At 51.5% G+C, this 16,453-nt stretch overlaps 1 protein-coding gene across 1 annotated transcript in view; it reads right to left on the bottom strand.

Annotated features, from left to right (window-relative positions):
- IGSF21 (immunoglobin superfamily member 21) overlaps positions 1-16,453 on the bottom strand; it is a 52,147-nt gene that overhangs the window by 22,000 nt on the left and 13,694 nt on the right. Inside the window, exon 2 of the mRNA XM_048326370.1 lies at positions 3,827-3,939. Within this exon, the coding sequence (XP_048182327.1) occupies positions 3,827-3,939 (113 nt within the window). The remainder of the gene's footprint in view (positions 1-3,826; positions 3,940-16,453) is intronic.

Genomic DNA, 16,453 nt, shown 5'->3' on the forward strand with positions numbered 1-16,453 from the left:
AGCTCCGGGAAGCTGCGAAAGTCCAGGAGCGAGACAAGACGGGGCAGAAACGGGAGAAAAAACTTAAAACCAGGAAGGAATTGGGCAAATCCTGAGATGCTCCATGAAAAACGCAACTTCCCAAACCCAGGCAGCTCCCTGGGAAAGGAGCAAGAGGGAAGGAGGGGTAAAAAACCCTGGAAGAAAGGGGGGATTTGCAGGGATAAAAATAAAAGCTGGGATATTTTTGCCCTTCCCGTTCCCGCCGAGGTTTCTCGGAGCATCACTTGCTCCGGAGCATCGGCCGCTCCCGCGTCCCTCCTCGCAGGGGGGATTATGCAAATCCAGCCCCAGCTCCCAGGAAAGTGGGTTAATCCAATATTACCGAGTGGAAAAGGGAAGGAAAAACCTGGCGGAGACGGTGGAGCCGGCGGAAAAAAATTCCTCCCTAAAAAAAGAGGGCAACGGAGCCAATTCGCAGCTGGAATTTGGGATTTGGGACAGGTTTGGGGTTCTATTCCCTGCCTGAATGCCCTGTCCAGCATTTATCCATGTCCATCCATAAATAATTATAGGAAAATCCATCCCAGATCCCATGGAAATGGTTCCGTGCACACATCACATTCCAACGGCCGGATTTGTATCCGTCCGGAGAGCTCCTTTCCCTGTTTAAAAACCTGGGAATGGAGAAAGGGCTGCTCCTTGTTCAGGGAGCAGGACCAGGATGGGAAATCCAAGGAAAAACATTCCCAGCTGCTCCATCCGATGCCACGCCCTTTCTTTGCCTCCTCCAGCAGTTTTCCCTGGAAAACTTCGTGTTCTTGGATAAAACCATTTGTGGTTGGCAGTTTATCCCAAATTTTCCTGGAGAAAGCTCAGGATTGGTGAACCTGAGGCTGGATCAAGGCTCAGGAGTGGTGATCCAGGGGCAGCTCCCGCCTCCAAATCCCCTCATTCCCAAATAAAACCGGCCTCAAAATTCCCCCTTTCCCAAATAAACCCAGCCTCAAAATCCCCTCATTCCCAAATAAAACCGGCCTCCAAATCCCCCCTTTCCCAAATAAACCCGGCCTCAAAATTCCCACTTTCCCAAATAAAACTGGCCTCCAATTCCACCTTTCCCAAATAAAATCAGCCTCCAAATCCCCTCATTCCCAAATAAAACCGGCCTCCCAAAAAACCCCAGGAGCTTCCATCCTGACCAACATCCCAAATTCCCAAAGATTTTGGGAACAGGGAAAGTTTTTTTGAAAAGCTCTGCATGAAGAGCCCCAAACTTCTCCCCAAATCCTGGATGTCCCAAATTTTCCTGATTCCTCCCTTTTTTCCATCATTTCCCACCCACCAAGCTCTTCGCAGAACGGTGCCAACCTCAGCTCCCGCCTCCAAATCCCAATCCTGCCGTCCCTAAATCCACCTGGCAACCACACCAAAACACCTGGAAAAACCCTCCCGGAGCCCTCGGGATGATAAAACCAGACTCAAAATTCCACCTTCCCAAAAAAAACCAGACTCCAATTCCTCCTTTCCCAAATAAACCCAGCTTCCAAATCCTCCATTCCCAAATAAAACCAACATCCAATTTCCCCCCTTTCCCAAATAAAACCCAGCCTCAAAATCCCCTCAGTCCCAAATAAACCCGGCCGCCAATTCCACCTTTCCCGAATAAAACTGGCCTCAAAATTCCCTCATTCCCAAATAAAACCAGCCTCCAAATCCTTCCTTTCCCAAATAAAACCGGCTTCCAAATCCCCCTTCCCAAATAAACCCAGCCTCCAAATCCCCTCATTCCCAAATAAAACCGGCTTCCAAATCCCCCCTTTCCCAAATAAACCCGGCCTCCAAATTTCCACTTTCCCGGATAAAACCAGCCTCAGAATTCCACCTTTCCCAAATAAAACCAACAACCAAATTCCCCCCTTTCCCAAATAAACCCAGCCTCAAAATCCCTCATTCCCAAATAAACCTGGCCTCCAAATCCTTCCTTTCCCAAATAAACCCAGCCTCAAAATCCCTCATTGCCAAATAAAACCATCCTCCAAATCCTCCATTCCCAAATAAACCCAGCCTCCAAATCCTCCATTCCCAAATAAAACCGGCTTCCAAATCCCCCTTTCCCAAATAAACCCAGCCTCAAAATCCCCCCTTTCCCAAATAAACCTGGCCTCCAAATCCCCCCTTTCCCAAATAAACCCAGCCTCAAAATCCCTCATTCCCAAATAAACCTGGCCTCCAAATCCCCCCTTTCCCAAATAAACCCAGCCTCCAAATCCTCCATTCCCAAATAAACCCGGCCTCCAAATCCCTCATTCCCAAATAAACGTGGCCTCCAAATCCCCCTTTCCCAAATAAACCCGGCCTCCAAATCCTCCATTCCCAAATAAAACCGGCCTCCAAATCCCCCTTTCCCAAATAAACCCGGCCTCCAAATCCCTCATTCCCAAATAAAACCGGCTTCCAAATCCTTCCTTTCCCAAATAAACCTGGCCTCCAAATCCTCCATTCCCAAATAAACCCGGCCTCCAAATCCCCCCTTTCCCAAATAAACCCGGCCTCAAAATCCCTCATTCCCAAATAAAACCGGCTTCCAAATCCTTCCTTTCCCAAATAAACCCGGCCTCCAAATCCTCCATTCCCAAATAAAACCGGCTTCCAAATCCTTCCTTTCCCAAATAAACCCGGCCTCAAAATCCCTCATTCCCAAATAAAACCGGCTTCCAAATCCTTCCTTTCCCAAATAAACCCGGCCTCAAAATCCCTCATTCCCAAATAAAACCAGCTTCCAAATCCTTCCTTTCCCAAATAAACCCAGCCTCAAAATCCCTCATTCCCAAATAAAACCGGCCTCCAAATCCCCCCTTTCCCAAATAAACCCGGCCTCAAAATCCCTCATTCCCAAATAAAACCGGCCTCCAAATCCCTCATTCCCAAATAAACCTGGCCTCCAAATCCCCCTTTCCCAAATAAACCCAGCCTCCAAATCCTCCATTCCCAAATAAACCCGGCCTCCAAATCCCCCCTTTCCCAAATAAACCCGGCCTCAAAATCCCTCATTCCCAAATAAAACCGGCTTCCAAATCCTTCCTTTCCCAAATAAACCCGGCCTCAAAATCCCTCATTCCCAAATAAAACCGGCTTCCAAATCCTTCCTTTCCCAAATAAACCCGGCCTCAAAATCCCTCATTCCCAAATAAAACCGGCCTCCAAATCCCCCCTTTCCCAAATAAACCCGGCCTCAAAATCCCTCATTCCCAAATAAAACCGGCCTCCAAATCCCCCCTTTCCCAAATAAACCCGGCCTCAAAATCCCTCATTCCCAAATAAACCCGGCCTCCAAATCCTCCATTCCCAAATAAACCCAGCCTCCAAATCCTCCATTCCCAAATAAACCCAGCCTCCAAATCCTCCATTCCCAAATAAACCTGGCCTCCAAATCCCCCCTTTCCCAAATAAACCTGGCCTCCAAATCCTCCATTCCCAAATAAACCCGGCCTCCAAATCCTCCATTCCCAAATAAACCCGGCCTCCAAATCCTCCATTCCCAAATAAACCCAGCCTCCAAATCCTCCATTCCCAAATAAACCTGGCCTCCAAATCCCCCCTTTCCCAAATAAACCCAGCCTCCAAATCCTCCATTCCCAAATAAACCCGGCCCCCAAATTCCCTTTTCCAAAGCCATCCCCCATCCCTCCCCACCGTGGTTTCCAAGGCCGTCCCCGCTGCCTCTCTCCTCCCTGGAATTGATATTCCCATCAGCCGGAGCTCCGGCTGCTTTTCCTGCCTCATCCGCCCTTGACCTCCTGTTCCCGAGGCTCCGCGTTCCCATTCCCGAGGCGTCGCAGCTCACCCGGTACCAGACGATCTCCCGCATTTTCCCGTCGGTTTTGAAGTTGCATTTCAGGGTCACGGCGTCTCCCACCACCACCGGAGGCAGGGGCTCGATGCTGACGGTCAGATAGGCTGGAAAAGCGGGAAAAAAAGGCAGGAAAAGTGACCTGAGCTCCAGGGAAGTTCGGAGCGGGGGTTCGAATGCTGTTTTCCAAGGGTTTCATGGATTAATGGCGCTGTTGTACCCCAGGGAAAGCCCAGCCAAGTCCTGACCCCTCGCTGGGATGGATTTGGGCTGCTCCCAACCATCCCAAAAAATCCAAATGGAAGGAAATCCTTCCTGAATTTGGGAAAATCCCAGCAGCCGCCATTCCCACTGCAAATTCCCATCCTTGCTGGTTTTCCCATCGTCTGCCCCTCATTGGTTCTCTCCCCTGTGCTTCCATAAAACTTCCCAAATTCCTCATTCCTGATGGGAATGAGTCCAACAGCTTCCCCACCCGGCCGTTTTCCAGCCCCTTCCCCATCTCCCCACCGCCGGATGCCGGATCCATCCTCGCTCCAGAGGGAAAATCTGAGCCTGGCCAGCTCCATCCATCCCTTTTTTCCCTCTTTCCCCTCAATTTGCTGGGAAATCGGGAGCAGGGGAGCAGGGAGCAGTTGCATTCCCGGTTTATTTTCTTGCCTTTCCTGCGGCTGTTGGGAGATGATGGATTGACAACCTGGAAAATCCCAGCCTTGCCTCAGCATCCTTCCCTGTTTGACACCAGGACATCCCAAAAAAACCCCCTCACCCACCCTAAATTCCCGGTTTTTTTAACCACTCCTTGCACCAGGTGGGAAAACAGGAGCAGGTTTGGAAACTGGGCTGGAAGTCCGAGATTCCTTTGTGGAAGATGCCCTGGGAAAGGGGGGAAGGTGAATTCCCGGGATTTTTGGTGCCTCCCAGGCAGTGATCTGAGGCTCAGCATTCCTTGTAAAACAACTTGGAGGTGTTTGTGCCATAAATCCCAGGCACGACCTGCGGGAGAACACGCTCCGGGAACACGTGCCGGCTGCGGCAGCAGGGCAGCATGGCCTGGAATATTGAATACCGGGATAAAGCCGGAAAATCCCGTTTTGTGCTGCTTTTGAGGGGGCTGCAGGAACAGCTCTGCACAAGGAAATACGGGGAAAAAGTGGATTTTTGGGGATTTTTCGGGAGTAGGGCTGAGGGTTAAATCCCTTTTCAGCCCCGAATGATGCTGGGAATGATGGAATTTCGACGTTGCATCCCGGAATCCTGGTTCTCCTCGCCGGGAGCCACCGAAATCCTGGCCAACATTCCCTGTCCGTCTGCGGCCGGTGCCTTTCCGGCCTTTCCAGCCTGTCCAGGGTTTATTTTTGTTCCTAAAGCGGGGATTAATTCCCTGTGACTGCCAAGGCTGCGCGAGGGGCCCTCGGATTCGGGGCTTTGTGGATGGAAAAGGCAGGGGTGGGGAAGGAGGAGGAAAAGGAGGAGGAGGAGGATGGAGGAAGGGCAGCCGAGGTCTCTCCGGCTGCCCTGATTCCCCTCGCTCGGCTTTTGACATTTCCGAACGCCGGGATGAGCAACAGGCACGGAAAAGCAGCGGGGGGGATGAGCAAATCCTTGGCAGCGCAGCAGGAGCCGCCGCAAGGAAATCGGGATGCGGGCGGAAAAGCTCTCGCCTTTCCACGGAGCGGGAGCCTCCGAGTGGGATCCCAGCTCCCGCCTGCCCCTGGATCAACGGAAGATTAACGGGAGCCGGGGAGGAACCGGCAAAGCCGGAGTGGAGATTGGATTTTCCCTGGTGCCCGTGGGGTGTGGAGATCCTGGAGTTCCCAGAGCAGCATTCCCAGATGTTTTCCATCCCTCTTCCCATGTTATTCCCTTCCAGACCCGTGCACTGCCATGGGAAGAGGAACCATCCCCATCCCCATCCCCAGCAAAGATTGGATTTTCCCTCCTGTCCGTGGGATCCAGGAGTTCCCAGAGCAGCATTCCCAGATGTTTTCCATCCCTTTTCCCAAACTATTCCCTTCCAGACCCGTGCACTGCCATGGGAAGAGGAACCATCCCTATCCCCATCCCCATCCCCAGCAAAGATTGGATTTTCCCTCCTGTCCACGGGATCCAGGAGTTCCCAGAGCAGCATTCCCAGATGTTTTCCATCCCTCTTCCCAAACTATTCCCTTCCAGACCCGTGCACTTCCATGGGAAGCAGAACCATCCCCATCCCGGTCCAGACAAGGTGGTGTTTGGGCCATTCCCTGATTTTTGGTGGATTTTTCAAGTCAAAAAGCACCAAGTTCGGGGTGGCCCCAGCCACTCCCATGCAGCAAATCCACCCATCCAAGCATTTTTCCAAGGAAATCCCCCTCCAAACCCATCCCTGACCTGCATCTTCTGGGTGGCCAAGAAAAAACCCCCAAAATGGGAATTTTTTCCCCCTCTGCTCCCTCCATGTGCCGGAAAACCACTCGGAGCTGGCAACAGGAGCAGCTTCCACCTGTATTTCTGGGAATTCTGGCTTGGCTGAGCCTTAAACACCAGAGTAGAACCACAGGATGCTCCTGAGCTTTTCCCGTGTGGAAAAGCCAAAGCTCTGGAGCTCCAGGATTTATTGCTCCGGTGCCGTGGGATGAGGATCCCACAAAAAGCTGATGCCTGGAAGGGCAGGGAAGGGGAAAATCCAAATGCTCCTCAAATCCAGAGCAAAACCATCCCAGAAGTTGTGGAAAAGAAGGAGGGAAGAGGGAGAGGGAAACAGATGCCGAGTCCCCACAGGAGCCGGCCAAGGATGCGTGGAGGGGAGGGGAAAACCGGGAAAACAAAGCCAGGAGCTGGAAAATAAAGCAGGGATCCAGATGGAGCCGTCCAAATCCCGCTGTTTGGCTGCTGCTGACGTGCGAATCCCATCCCTCATCCTCCCCTTCCCTTCACTTCCCGACAGGGAACAACTGCGAGGTGTCAGCGCTGCTCCAGAGCTTCCCTTGGCTCCCTTTTTTTGGGATTTACTGCGGAGAACAAAGCGGCAGCAGTGATGGAACTGCTGCATGGGAAGAACTCTTCCAAAAGGGCTCCAAAGGAGGAGCCCATCCCAAATTTCTGTCATCCCTCGCGTTATCAGCATCCCCTTATCATCATCCCCTTATCAGCATCCCCTTATCAGCACCCCCTTATCAGCATCCCCTTCTCAGCCTCGCCCTGCTCTCGTTTTTGGGATTTACTGAGGGGAACAAAGCGGCAGCAGTGATGGAACTGCTGCATGGGAAGAACTCTTCCGAAAGGGCTCCAAAGGAGGAGCCCATCCCAAATTTCTGTCATCCCTCGCGTTATCAGCATCCCCTTATCATCATCCCCTTATCAGCACCCCCTTATCAGCACCCCCTTCTCAGCCTCGCCCTGCTCTCGTTTTTGGGATTTACTGTGGAGAACAAAGCGGCAGCAGTGACGGAACTGCTGCATGGGAAGAACTCTTCCAAAAGGGCTCCAAAGGAGGAGCCCATCCCAAATTTCTGTCATCCCTCACGTTATCAGCATCCCCTTATCATCATCCCCTTATCAGCATCCCCTTCTCAGCCTCGCTCCGCTTCCCCTTTGCTCTTTTCAATCCGAGATTTTCCAGAGAAAGCCGGGCCGGGCCTCCCCCGGATCGGATTCAGCCCTCTGGAAATTCATCCCTCTGATTAGATTGCATCCCTGGGGAGGAGAGGATATTTTTGCTGGCAATCGCTGGGAATTCTGGCCCCATCCAGTTTCAGGGGAATTAGAAAAAAAAGGGAAAAGGGAAGTGGGCGAGGAGAGGGGGAAGGGAGGGATAAAGGGAATGTCCTTTGAAATCGGGAGTGACGCGTTAATAAAGGAGAACATCGGAACAAGCTCGGTGCTTCCAATTACAAAAGAGCTCCCAGGGACGAGGCAGGAATTGCTCCAGCCCTGGAATTGCGGGATGCTGAATAAAAACCCCATTCCCAGCCCTTTCCAGCATTCCATGGGGATTTCTGCCCACAAACGCAGTCGGGTGCCCCATGGGAACGGCCAGTGGCCGGAATCCCCCGTAGGCTGAGGTTCCTGGGGAGCAGGGGAGCGAGGGAATGGATGGGTGGGAATCTGCCAAGGAAAGGCCTGGAGGCCTTGGAGTGACGGAGCTTTCCAAGGAATCCCAGCACCACAGGAGCCCCTTCCACGTCTTCCCCAGGCTCCCGATTCCTTCCAACCCACATCGAAATCCAACATTTATTTATTGATATAAATCGAAATCCCGGATTTCTCACCTCCCTGCGCTTCCCAAAAAATCTGACTCCAAGCCCATGGAACCCTGGAATGGCTTGGATTGGAAGGGACCTTAAAGCTCATCCCATTCCATGGGCAGGGACTCCTCCCGCTATCCCAGATTTCTCCAAGCCCCATCCAACCTTGGGCAAATCCCGGGATGGGGCAGCCCCAGCTGAGGATGGATTTTCCCCCTTTCCATGTCCCCAGAGTCCAACCCATCCCCATCCTTTTAGGAATGGTCCTTGGAAGCGGCAACGGATCCGAGCAGAGCGGGAGCTCAGGAGGGAGCCAGGGCAAGGGATTCTTGGAATGCAGTGGCTCCATCCCCCTCTGGAATGTCCCCGGCATCCTTGAGGAGCTGGTGACAACGTGAACACCTCGACATTCTAATTAGCCAGTGATTAACGGGCCTTATCCATAATTCCCTCCCATTCCTCCACCTCCCTTTTCCAAGCCGGGATGGGATGAGAAAACCAGGAAGGAACGGGAAAACAGACACCAGCACTCCCTTAACGGGCGGATCTCCTGCAATTCCAAGGATTTAAGGAGAGCAGGAGACGCTTTCCCCCTTGAGGTGGGATCTAAAGGGGTGCAAACGCCCCTGGAAAAAGCCAGGAATGCTCCTGCTGCAAATTCCTGACCGGAGGGGTTGGAATGTCCGTGGCCGTGGCAGATCCAGGGATGTCACCCGCGGATCCGCATGAACCGAACGCACCCTGACTGGCGGCGCTTTGCAACATCTTGTTCATGAAAAATTCAACAGCTCCAGTTGTTCCTGGGAACGCAGCAAATTCCTTCCCTCTCCCTTCCCGGCTCCGGCCATGCCTTATTTATGACATTCCAGGACAATTTATGGTCGGAATAAGGCTCTGCCTCTCCTCGTTAACCCGGGAGGGCTCCAAGGGTGAAGAATTCCCGGCTGGCCCCATCCAGACCGGTCAAATTTTGCTGAATCCGGAGCTTTTCCTCCTGGAAAGCTGCACTGGGGTTTGATTTTTTACTTAAACGGGAATAAGCGTTTGACACGGGTTTAATACCAGCCAGGGAATGGGATGTGACAGCCGGAGTCGGCGCCGCGCTTCCAAGGAAAACAGGCCTTCAGGAAGGGGGAAAAACGGCTTGGGGGAGCCTCGTGCTGAGTTTGCCTTGGATATTCAGCTTTGCTTCCCAAAATTCCACCAGACGAGCTCCAGCTGGGTTAAACATCCCCAACCCCTCCACTGCCTTCCCAAAAATCATCGTGGCTTTTGGAAAACGGGCGCATTCCCTAAAATAAACCCGGGAAAGTTGGCATCACCCCTGGGCGAGGAGGAGCCCGGGCTGGCAGGGAGCGAATGGCATCAATCCCGGGAAAATGGGATATTAACGGGCCGAGCAGACAATTAAGAGCCGGTAATTAAAATTCCTCTTCCCTCACAAACATCTCATTAGGAGCCACTTCCCTGCCTCATTTCCATAAGTGGGAGGGAACAATTCCGCAGCTGGATCTGGAATTATTCCGTAGGGGGGGCTGCTGGACCAAAGCGGCTCCTAAATTTTAAAGGATTCGGAGAAAATGTATGGAATGAGCAGGGGGATGTCCAGCCCGTGGTTTGGTCCGTTTATTCCCAATTAATTCTGCCGGATTCCATGGATGTATCCCGAGCCTCCTTAGCTCTTTGCGGTGGGAATCGATGGCTTGGATCGATCCAAAGGATCGATCCATGGATTGAGCGCGGCCCCTTTGGCCTCTCGGCCCCTTTTAAATGAAGATGAAGTGAGGGAACCACTCCATGCTGGGGACAGCCGGGCCCCGGGGGCTGCTTCCGGTCACATTCCGTGGGCAAAACACTTCGGAATTACGCAACGATGGAATTTGTATGGATCAGTTCTGTCCAGAGAAGCCAAGGCTGCTCCAGCCCTGGAATTGTCCAAAGCCTTCTTGGGCTTGGAGCACCCTGGGACAGGGGAAGGTGTCCCTGTCCGTGGTAGGGAATGGGATGGGATTTAAGGTCCCTCCAATCCAACCCATTCCATGATTCCCTATTTTTATAAAGCACAGCGCAAACCCCAAACGCAGCTCCCAAGGATTTCAACACCCAAATCCTGTTGAGGTGGAATTTTTAACCACTTTCCAGCTTCCCTTTTTTTTCCTTAAATCCCAGATTCCTCTGAAGCAAAACATCCCAAAGAAAAGATATCCCAGTCCAAAGAAAAAGGATTCATGCCCCATTTGCTCCGTGCCGTGATTCCCAATGTCCTTGTGTCCATGGGAAGCATCTGCAACACCACCTGAGGGCTTCCTGAGGGTTGATGCTGATGGATCTTCAGGAAAAATCCATTTTCAGACCTGTTTTTCCTCATCACGAGCTCCAGAGTCCCTTTTATCTTCCAGAGAGGTGGGAATGGTTCTTATCAGCTCTGAGATCCCGGCCCGGCCAGGGCAGCAGCTCCAGAGGTGGCAGAGAAATGAGGAATGAGATCCAAAGGGATCCTGCTGGGCTAAAAACCATCCAAACATTCCGGCTCCGTGGGATTTTCATCCCCGTCAGCACAAGAAAGGATTTCAGAGGGAAAGGGAGAGTTTGGGCACTTTGGGGCTGGAAAAGCTACGGGGAATTTGGGATTAGGGAGCCTCCCGGTGCTGCCGTGCCCTCCCATCTCTCTGACCCCCCATCTCCGGCCTTTTTCCATCTCCTCCTTCCCACTTTTCCACCTTTCGCTGTCCACTTTCCTTCCCACAGTGACTCAAGCCCAGCTTTCCCCATCCCCAATAAATCCCAGGAAAACCCCAGCGTTTTCCGCCTTCACCGCGCGCCTCCTGCCAAACAAATCCGGGTGGGATTGAGCCGTCGGAATCAGCTCCGTGGCCTGGGCACGGACTGGAATAAATCCTCGAACGTCTTCATCCGACTTTTTCCAAGCTCCTCGGAGCTGTTCCGGCTCACTGGAGCACGGGATGAGGGAGCCCATTCCCGGCTCGGCTCCAACTCGCGGCGTCAATTTCGCGCTTGTTCGACATCTCCGGCACAAATCCGCAGGGAATGGGGCGTTCCAGGAAAAAGATGGATGTTCGAAGGGAAAACCGTGACGGTTTTCCTTGGATGGAGCCCAGGCCCTGCTACAAACCCTTGGAATGGCCTTGGAATCATCGTTTGGATGTTCAGGGGGTCCCTCATCCTAAAAATCCAGGGATTTCCCAGATACTCAGAGATGTAAATCCATGGTGGATCCAAGGATCGCATCCCGCTCATCCCAAGAGCCAAATCCAGCAGATACAAAACCAGGGATGCTGGAAAAGTGATGGTTTGAGGATGAATGCAGGAAAAACAGGATTGGAGGCAAGCAACAGCCACCAGAAAACCGGGATCAGTTGGATTTGGGATGTATCTCCCTGGGATAGATGGAACAAAAGCAGGGATGCTGGAAAAGTGAGGATTTGGGGGTGAACAGAGGAAAAACAGGATTGGAGGGGAGCAACAGCCACCAGCAAACCAGGATCAGTCAGATTTGGGAACTATTTGGACGGGAATTTTCTTCCATTTAGGACAAAATTCCAACCCCCCCAAGGCCGAACCCCCCGGAAGAGGATCTCCCTCCATGAAAACGCACAGAGAAGGATCCAAGACCCTTCCAAGACTCTGGAAACGCCTCCCAATCCCAAAACTCCTTAAATCAACTCCATCGAGGCGCAGCTGGCGCGGAAAAGATGGATTTTCCCACCCCACGCTGCTTATCAGCAGGAACGTGGTGGCTTCAATGACATTCCCAGTGATTTATTGGATTTTATCGGCTGCCACCACCTCCCCCCCGCACGGCCTGGGAATGCAGGGCCATAAATCACACATGGAATATTTATCTCCGGGTGGGAAGGATGTTTAGGAGCATTTATGGGAGCGCTGGGAAGTTTTAGTCATCATTTTCCCCCCCTTTCCACTTCCAATGTTTCCATAAAATCCCTCCGCCTCCCAGCGGTGCTGGAGGGGGGAATGTTTTATCTCCACATCTTCATCCCGCTGATATTCCCATAAAATATCACTTTGGATGTCCCACTGGGGCTCCCAGGACGGCTCGAAGCGGTGGAGGGGGATGGGTTGTTGGGATTTTGGGAAGAGCTCGGGATGGGTTGTTGGGATTTTGGGAAGAGCTCAGGATGTTGGGTTGGGATTTTGGGAAGAGTTCATGGTGGGCTGTTGGGTTGGAATTTTGGGAAGAGCTCAGGATGGGTCATTGGGATTTTGGAAGAGCTCAGGATGGGTTGTTGGGTTGGGATTTTGGGAAGAGCTCAGGACAGGTAAATGGGATTTTGGGAAGAGCTCGGGACAGGTAAATGGGATTTTGGGAAGAGCTCAGGATGGGTCATTGGGATTTTGGGAGGAGCTCGGGATGGGTCACTGGGTTGGGATTTTGGGAAGAGTTCATGGTGGCTTGTTGGGCTGGAATTTTGGGAAGAGCTCAGGACAGGTAAATGGGATTTTGGGAAGAGCTCAGGATGGGTCACTGGGATTTTGGGAAGAGCTTGGGATGGGTTGTTGGGATTTTGGGAAGAGCTCGGGATGGGTTGTTGGGATTTTGGGAAGAGCTCAGGATGTTGGGTTGGGATTTTGGGAAGAGTTCATGGTGGGCTGTTGGGTTGGAATTTTGGGAAGAGCTCAGGATGGGTCATTGGGATTTTGGAAGAGCTCAGGATGGGTTGTTGGGTTGGGATTTTGGGAAGAGCTTGGGATGGGTTGTTGGGATTTTGGGAAGAGCTCGGGACAGGTAAATGGGATTTTGGGAAGAGCTCAGGATGGGTCGTTGGGATTTTGGAACAGCTTGGGATGGGTCATTGGGTTGGGATTTTGGGAAGAGTTCATGGTGGGTTGTTGGGTTGGAATTTTGGGAAGAGCTCGGGACAGGTAAATGGGATTTTGGGAAGAGCTCAGGATGGGTCATTTGGATTTTTGGAAGAGCTTGGGATGGTCAGTGGGTTTGGATTTTGGAAGAGCTCAGGATGGGTCGTTGGGTTGGGATTTTGGGAAGAGCCGGATATTTGTCCTCATTCCGGTGTCATTTTTCTTGTTGCTTTCCCACATTATTTAAGGATTTTTCCAGATTTTTCCAGATTTTTCTTTTTGTTTGGATCATTTTGGGCGCTTTCAGAGTCCAAAATGATGCCTCATCCTGGGAAAGGTGGGAAAATGAATCCAGCCAGACAAAATTCCCCCAAGATCCTGGCACCATCCCTAATTTGGAGCGATGGCTCCGCTGGCACCTTGTGGCCTCTTCCCAGATGTTGGAGCAGCTGCCGGAGCCAAAAATTCCTCCGGGTCAGGTTGGGTCTGAGACGCCTCATTTGATAAATGGAGATCGCGCCCCTCATTTGCATCTATGCAAATATGCAAATCAGGGCTGATTCCCTGCAGCACCAGCTGCCAATCAAGCCCCGCCCAGCTAATCAAGGCAGAATCTCCCAGATCAGTCACTCCTCGATTTTATTCCCATTCCATGGGGTGAAGCCAAAGGATTTTGGCCAAATGAGGCCAAACAGGTGGGAGGTGCCACCTCTCATCCCAAATTTTCCCTTTTCCGAAGAAACAAATCCCGTTCCTGCAGGATTTCCCGAGGGTTTTCCTCCTGGATTTTCCTCAGTTTTCCACCCGGAAGTGCTGCCACCGCCTAGTCTGGGCTGCAGGGCAGGAATTCCCTCCTGCTGATAAATCCCAGGAGAGATTTCCTTCCTCCTTTTTCCAGCTGATCCCAATGAACCTTGAGAACTGTAAAAAAAAATCCCAATTTCTCCTTCTTTTCCCCCCTTCCCTCTTTTCCAGCTCCCTCCAGCTGCCCCATGGATCACTCTCCAGTCCATTTCCATGGATTTTTGTCTTTCTCCAGCAAATCCCAAGATCACCAGCTGAGGAATTTTCCTACAATCCCAATTTTGCCGAGCAGGCGCCACCACCAACCACCAAATTCAACGGAATGCCTCCGGATTGGCTCAACATTCCCTAAAACCCTTCCAGCAGAGCACGGTGCCTCCTCAACACCTGGATTAACCTGGATTAACGCTCCAGGCCGGAATGTCCAGGTGTCCTCCAGGCTTAGCAGCCGCCCCAGGGCTAAAATTTCCCCCCCTGCTCCGCTTTTCCCTGATTTTTAATCAAGCAGCTCCGTGGGAAGCACAGCGGGATCTGAGCTCCGTGTGCAGATGTAGCTTTAATCCCGAATTAAGTGAGGCAGGAGAAGGAGAGGCCGTGTCCTAATCCAGCTCTGAAAAAGATTGGAAGCGGGATTTTTCCCCACACCACCAAATTCCCAGCTTTCCTTTTCCAGCGGCTCTGCTCCGCATCTTGACAGGGAAGAGGTTCCCCGCCAGCCGGATCCTCCTGGAGTCTCTCCCGGGAAGTTGCACCCTCTGGATGCTGCCCCCGGGCACGGGGATTATGGAAAACCTCACCTGGGATAAAGGATTTTATCCCCAGCCAGAGGCGCTGAGCAAAATCCATCCCAGGAATGAAATTCCAGAGTGAAAAAAGGGAATTATTGTACCCGGTGTTCCTTGTTAGAGCCCCAAACCGGATTGGAAAATTGGGAAAAAATTCCAAACCCCTGGCAGAGCTCAGTCCATGGCTTGGGAGGGATTTGGCGGCAGCAGCCGAGGGTTTTCCCGCTGTTTCACCTTTGTCGGGATGAGGATTATGGCACCAGCAGCCAATTCTGGGAAGCCGCGGCTCGGGGTGTTAATCCTGGCTGGAGTTAATCCCAGCCGGAATAATTAACGGAGCAGGAAGCAGCCGGGAGCTGCTCCCTATCCCTGGAAGTGTCCAAGGCCAGGCTGGAATAACAACCTATGGAAAACGTGCCTGTCTGTGGCAGGTGTGGAATGGGAGGAGCTTTAATGTCCATCCCAACCCAAACCATTCCATGATTCCGGGTCTTTCCATGCCTCAGTTTCCCCACTTGTGAAGGGGAAAGCGAAGCCTTTTCCAGCTCATCCATGATCCCAAAAAATCCCATCCTGGAGTAACAGCAAGGGGTTATTGGAGATCCCATAAATTCCTGGAGTAACAGCAGAGGGTTTTGGAGATCCCAAAAAATCCCATCCCAGAATAACAGCAAGGGGATTTTGGAGATCCCAGAAATTCCTGGAGTAACAGCAAGGGGTTATTGGAGATCCCAAAAAATTCCTGGAATAACAGCAAGGGGTTATTGGAGATCCCAAAAAATCCCATCCTGGAATAACAGCAAGGGGATTTTGGAGATCCCAAAAATTCCTGGAGTAACAGCAAGGGGTTATTGGAGATCCCATAAATTCCTGGAGTAACAGCAGAGGGTTTTGGAGATCCCAAAAAATCCCATCCCAGAATAACAGCAAGGGAATACTGGAGATCCCAAAAAATCCCATCCCAGAATAACAGCAAGGGGATTTTGGAGATCCCAGAAATTCCTGGAGTAACAGCAAGGGGTTATTGGAGATCCCATAAATTCCTGGAGTAACAGCAGAGGGTTTTGGAGATCCCAAAAAATCCCATCCCAGAATAACAGCAAGGGGATTTTGGAGATTCCAAAAGTTCCTGGAATAACAGCAAGGGGTTATTGGAGATCCCATAAATTCCTGGAGTAACAGCAGAGGGTTTTGGAGATCCCAAAAAATCCCATCCCAGAATAACAGCAAGGGAATACTGGAGATCCCAAAAAATCCCATCCCAGAATAACAGCAAGGGGATTTTGGAGATCCCAAAAGTTCCTGGAATAACAGCAAGGGGTTATTGGAGATCCCATAAATTCCTGGAGTAACAGCAGAGGGTTTTGGAGATCCCAAAAAATCCCATCCCAGAATAACAGCAAGGGAATACTGGAGATCCCATAAATCCCATCCCAGAATAACAGCAAGGGGATTTTGGAGATCCCAGAAATTCCTGGAGTAACAGCAAGGGGTTATTGGAGATCCCATAAATTCCTGGAGTAACAGCAGAGGGTTTTGGAGATCCCAAAAAATCCCATCCCAGAATAACAGCAAGGGGATTTTGGAGATCCCAAAAGTTCCTGGAATAACAGCAAGGGGTTATTGGAGATCCCATAAATTCCTGGAGTAACAGCAGAGGGTTTTGGAGATCCCAAAAAATCCCATCCCAGAATAACAGCAAGGGAATACTGGAGATCCCAAAAAATCCCATCCCAGAATAACAGCAAGGGGATTTTGGAGATCCCAAAAGTTCCTGGAATAACAGCAAGGGGTTATTGGAGATCCCATAAATTCCTGGAGTAACAGCAAGGGGATTTTGGAGATCCCAAAAATTCCTGGAATAACAGCTAGAGGTTATTGGAGATCCCATAAATTCCTGGAGTAACAGCAAGGGAATATTGGAGATCCCAAAAACTCCTGTCCTGGAATAACAGCAGGGGGTT

The sequence above is a fragment of the Corvus hawaiiensis genome, chromosome 22 (assembly GCF_020740725.1).
Source record: "Corvus hawaiiensis isolate bCorHaw1 chromosome 22, bCorHaw1.pri.cur, whole genome shotgun sequence".
Taxonomy (NCBI): domain Eukaryota; kingdom Metazoa; phylum Chordata; class Aves; order Passeriformes; family Corvidae; genus Corvus; species Corvus hawaiiensis.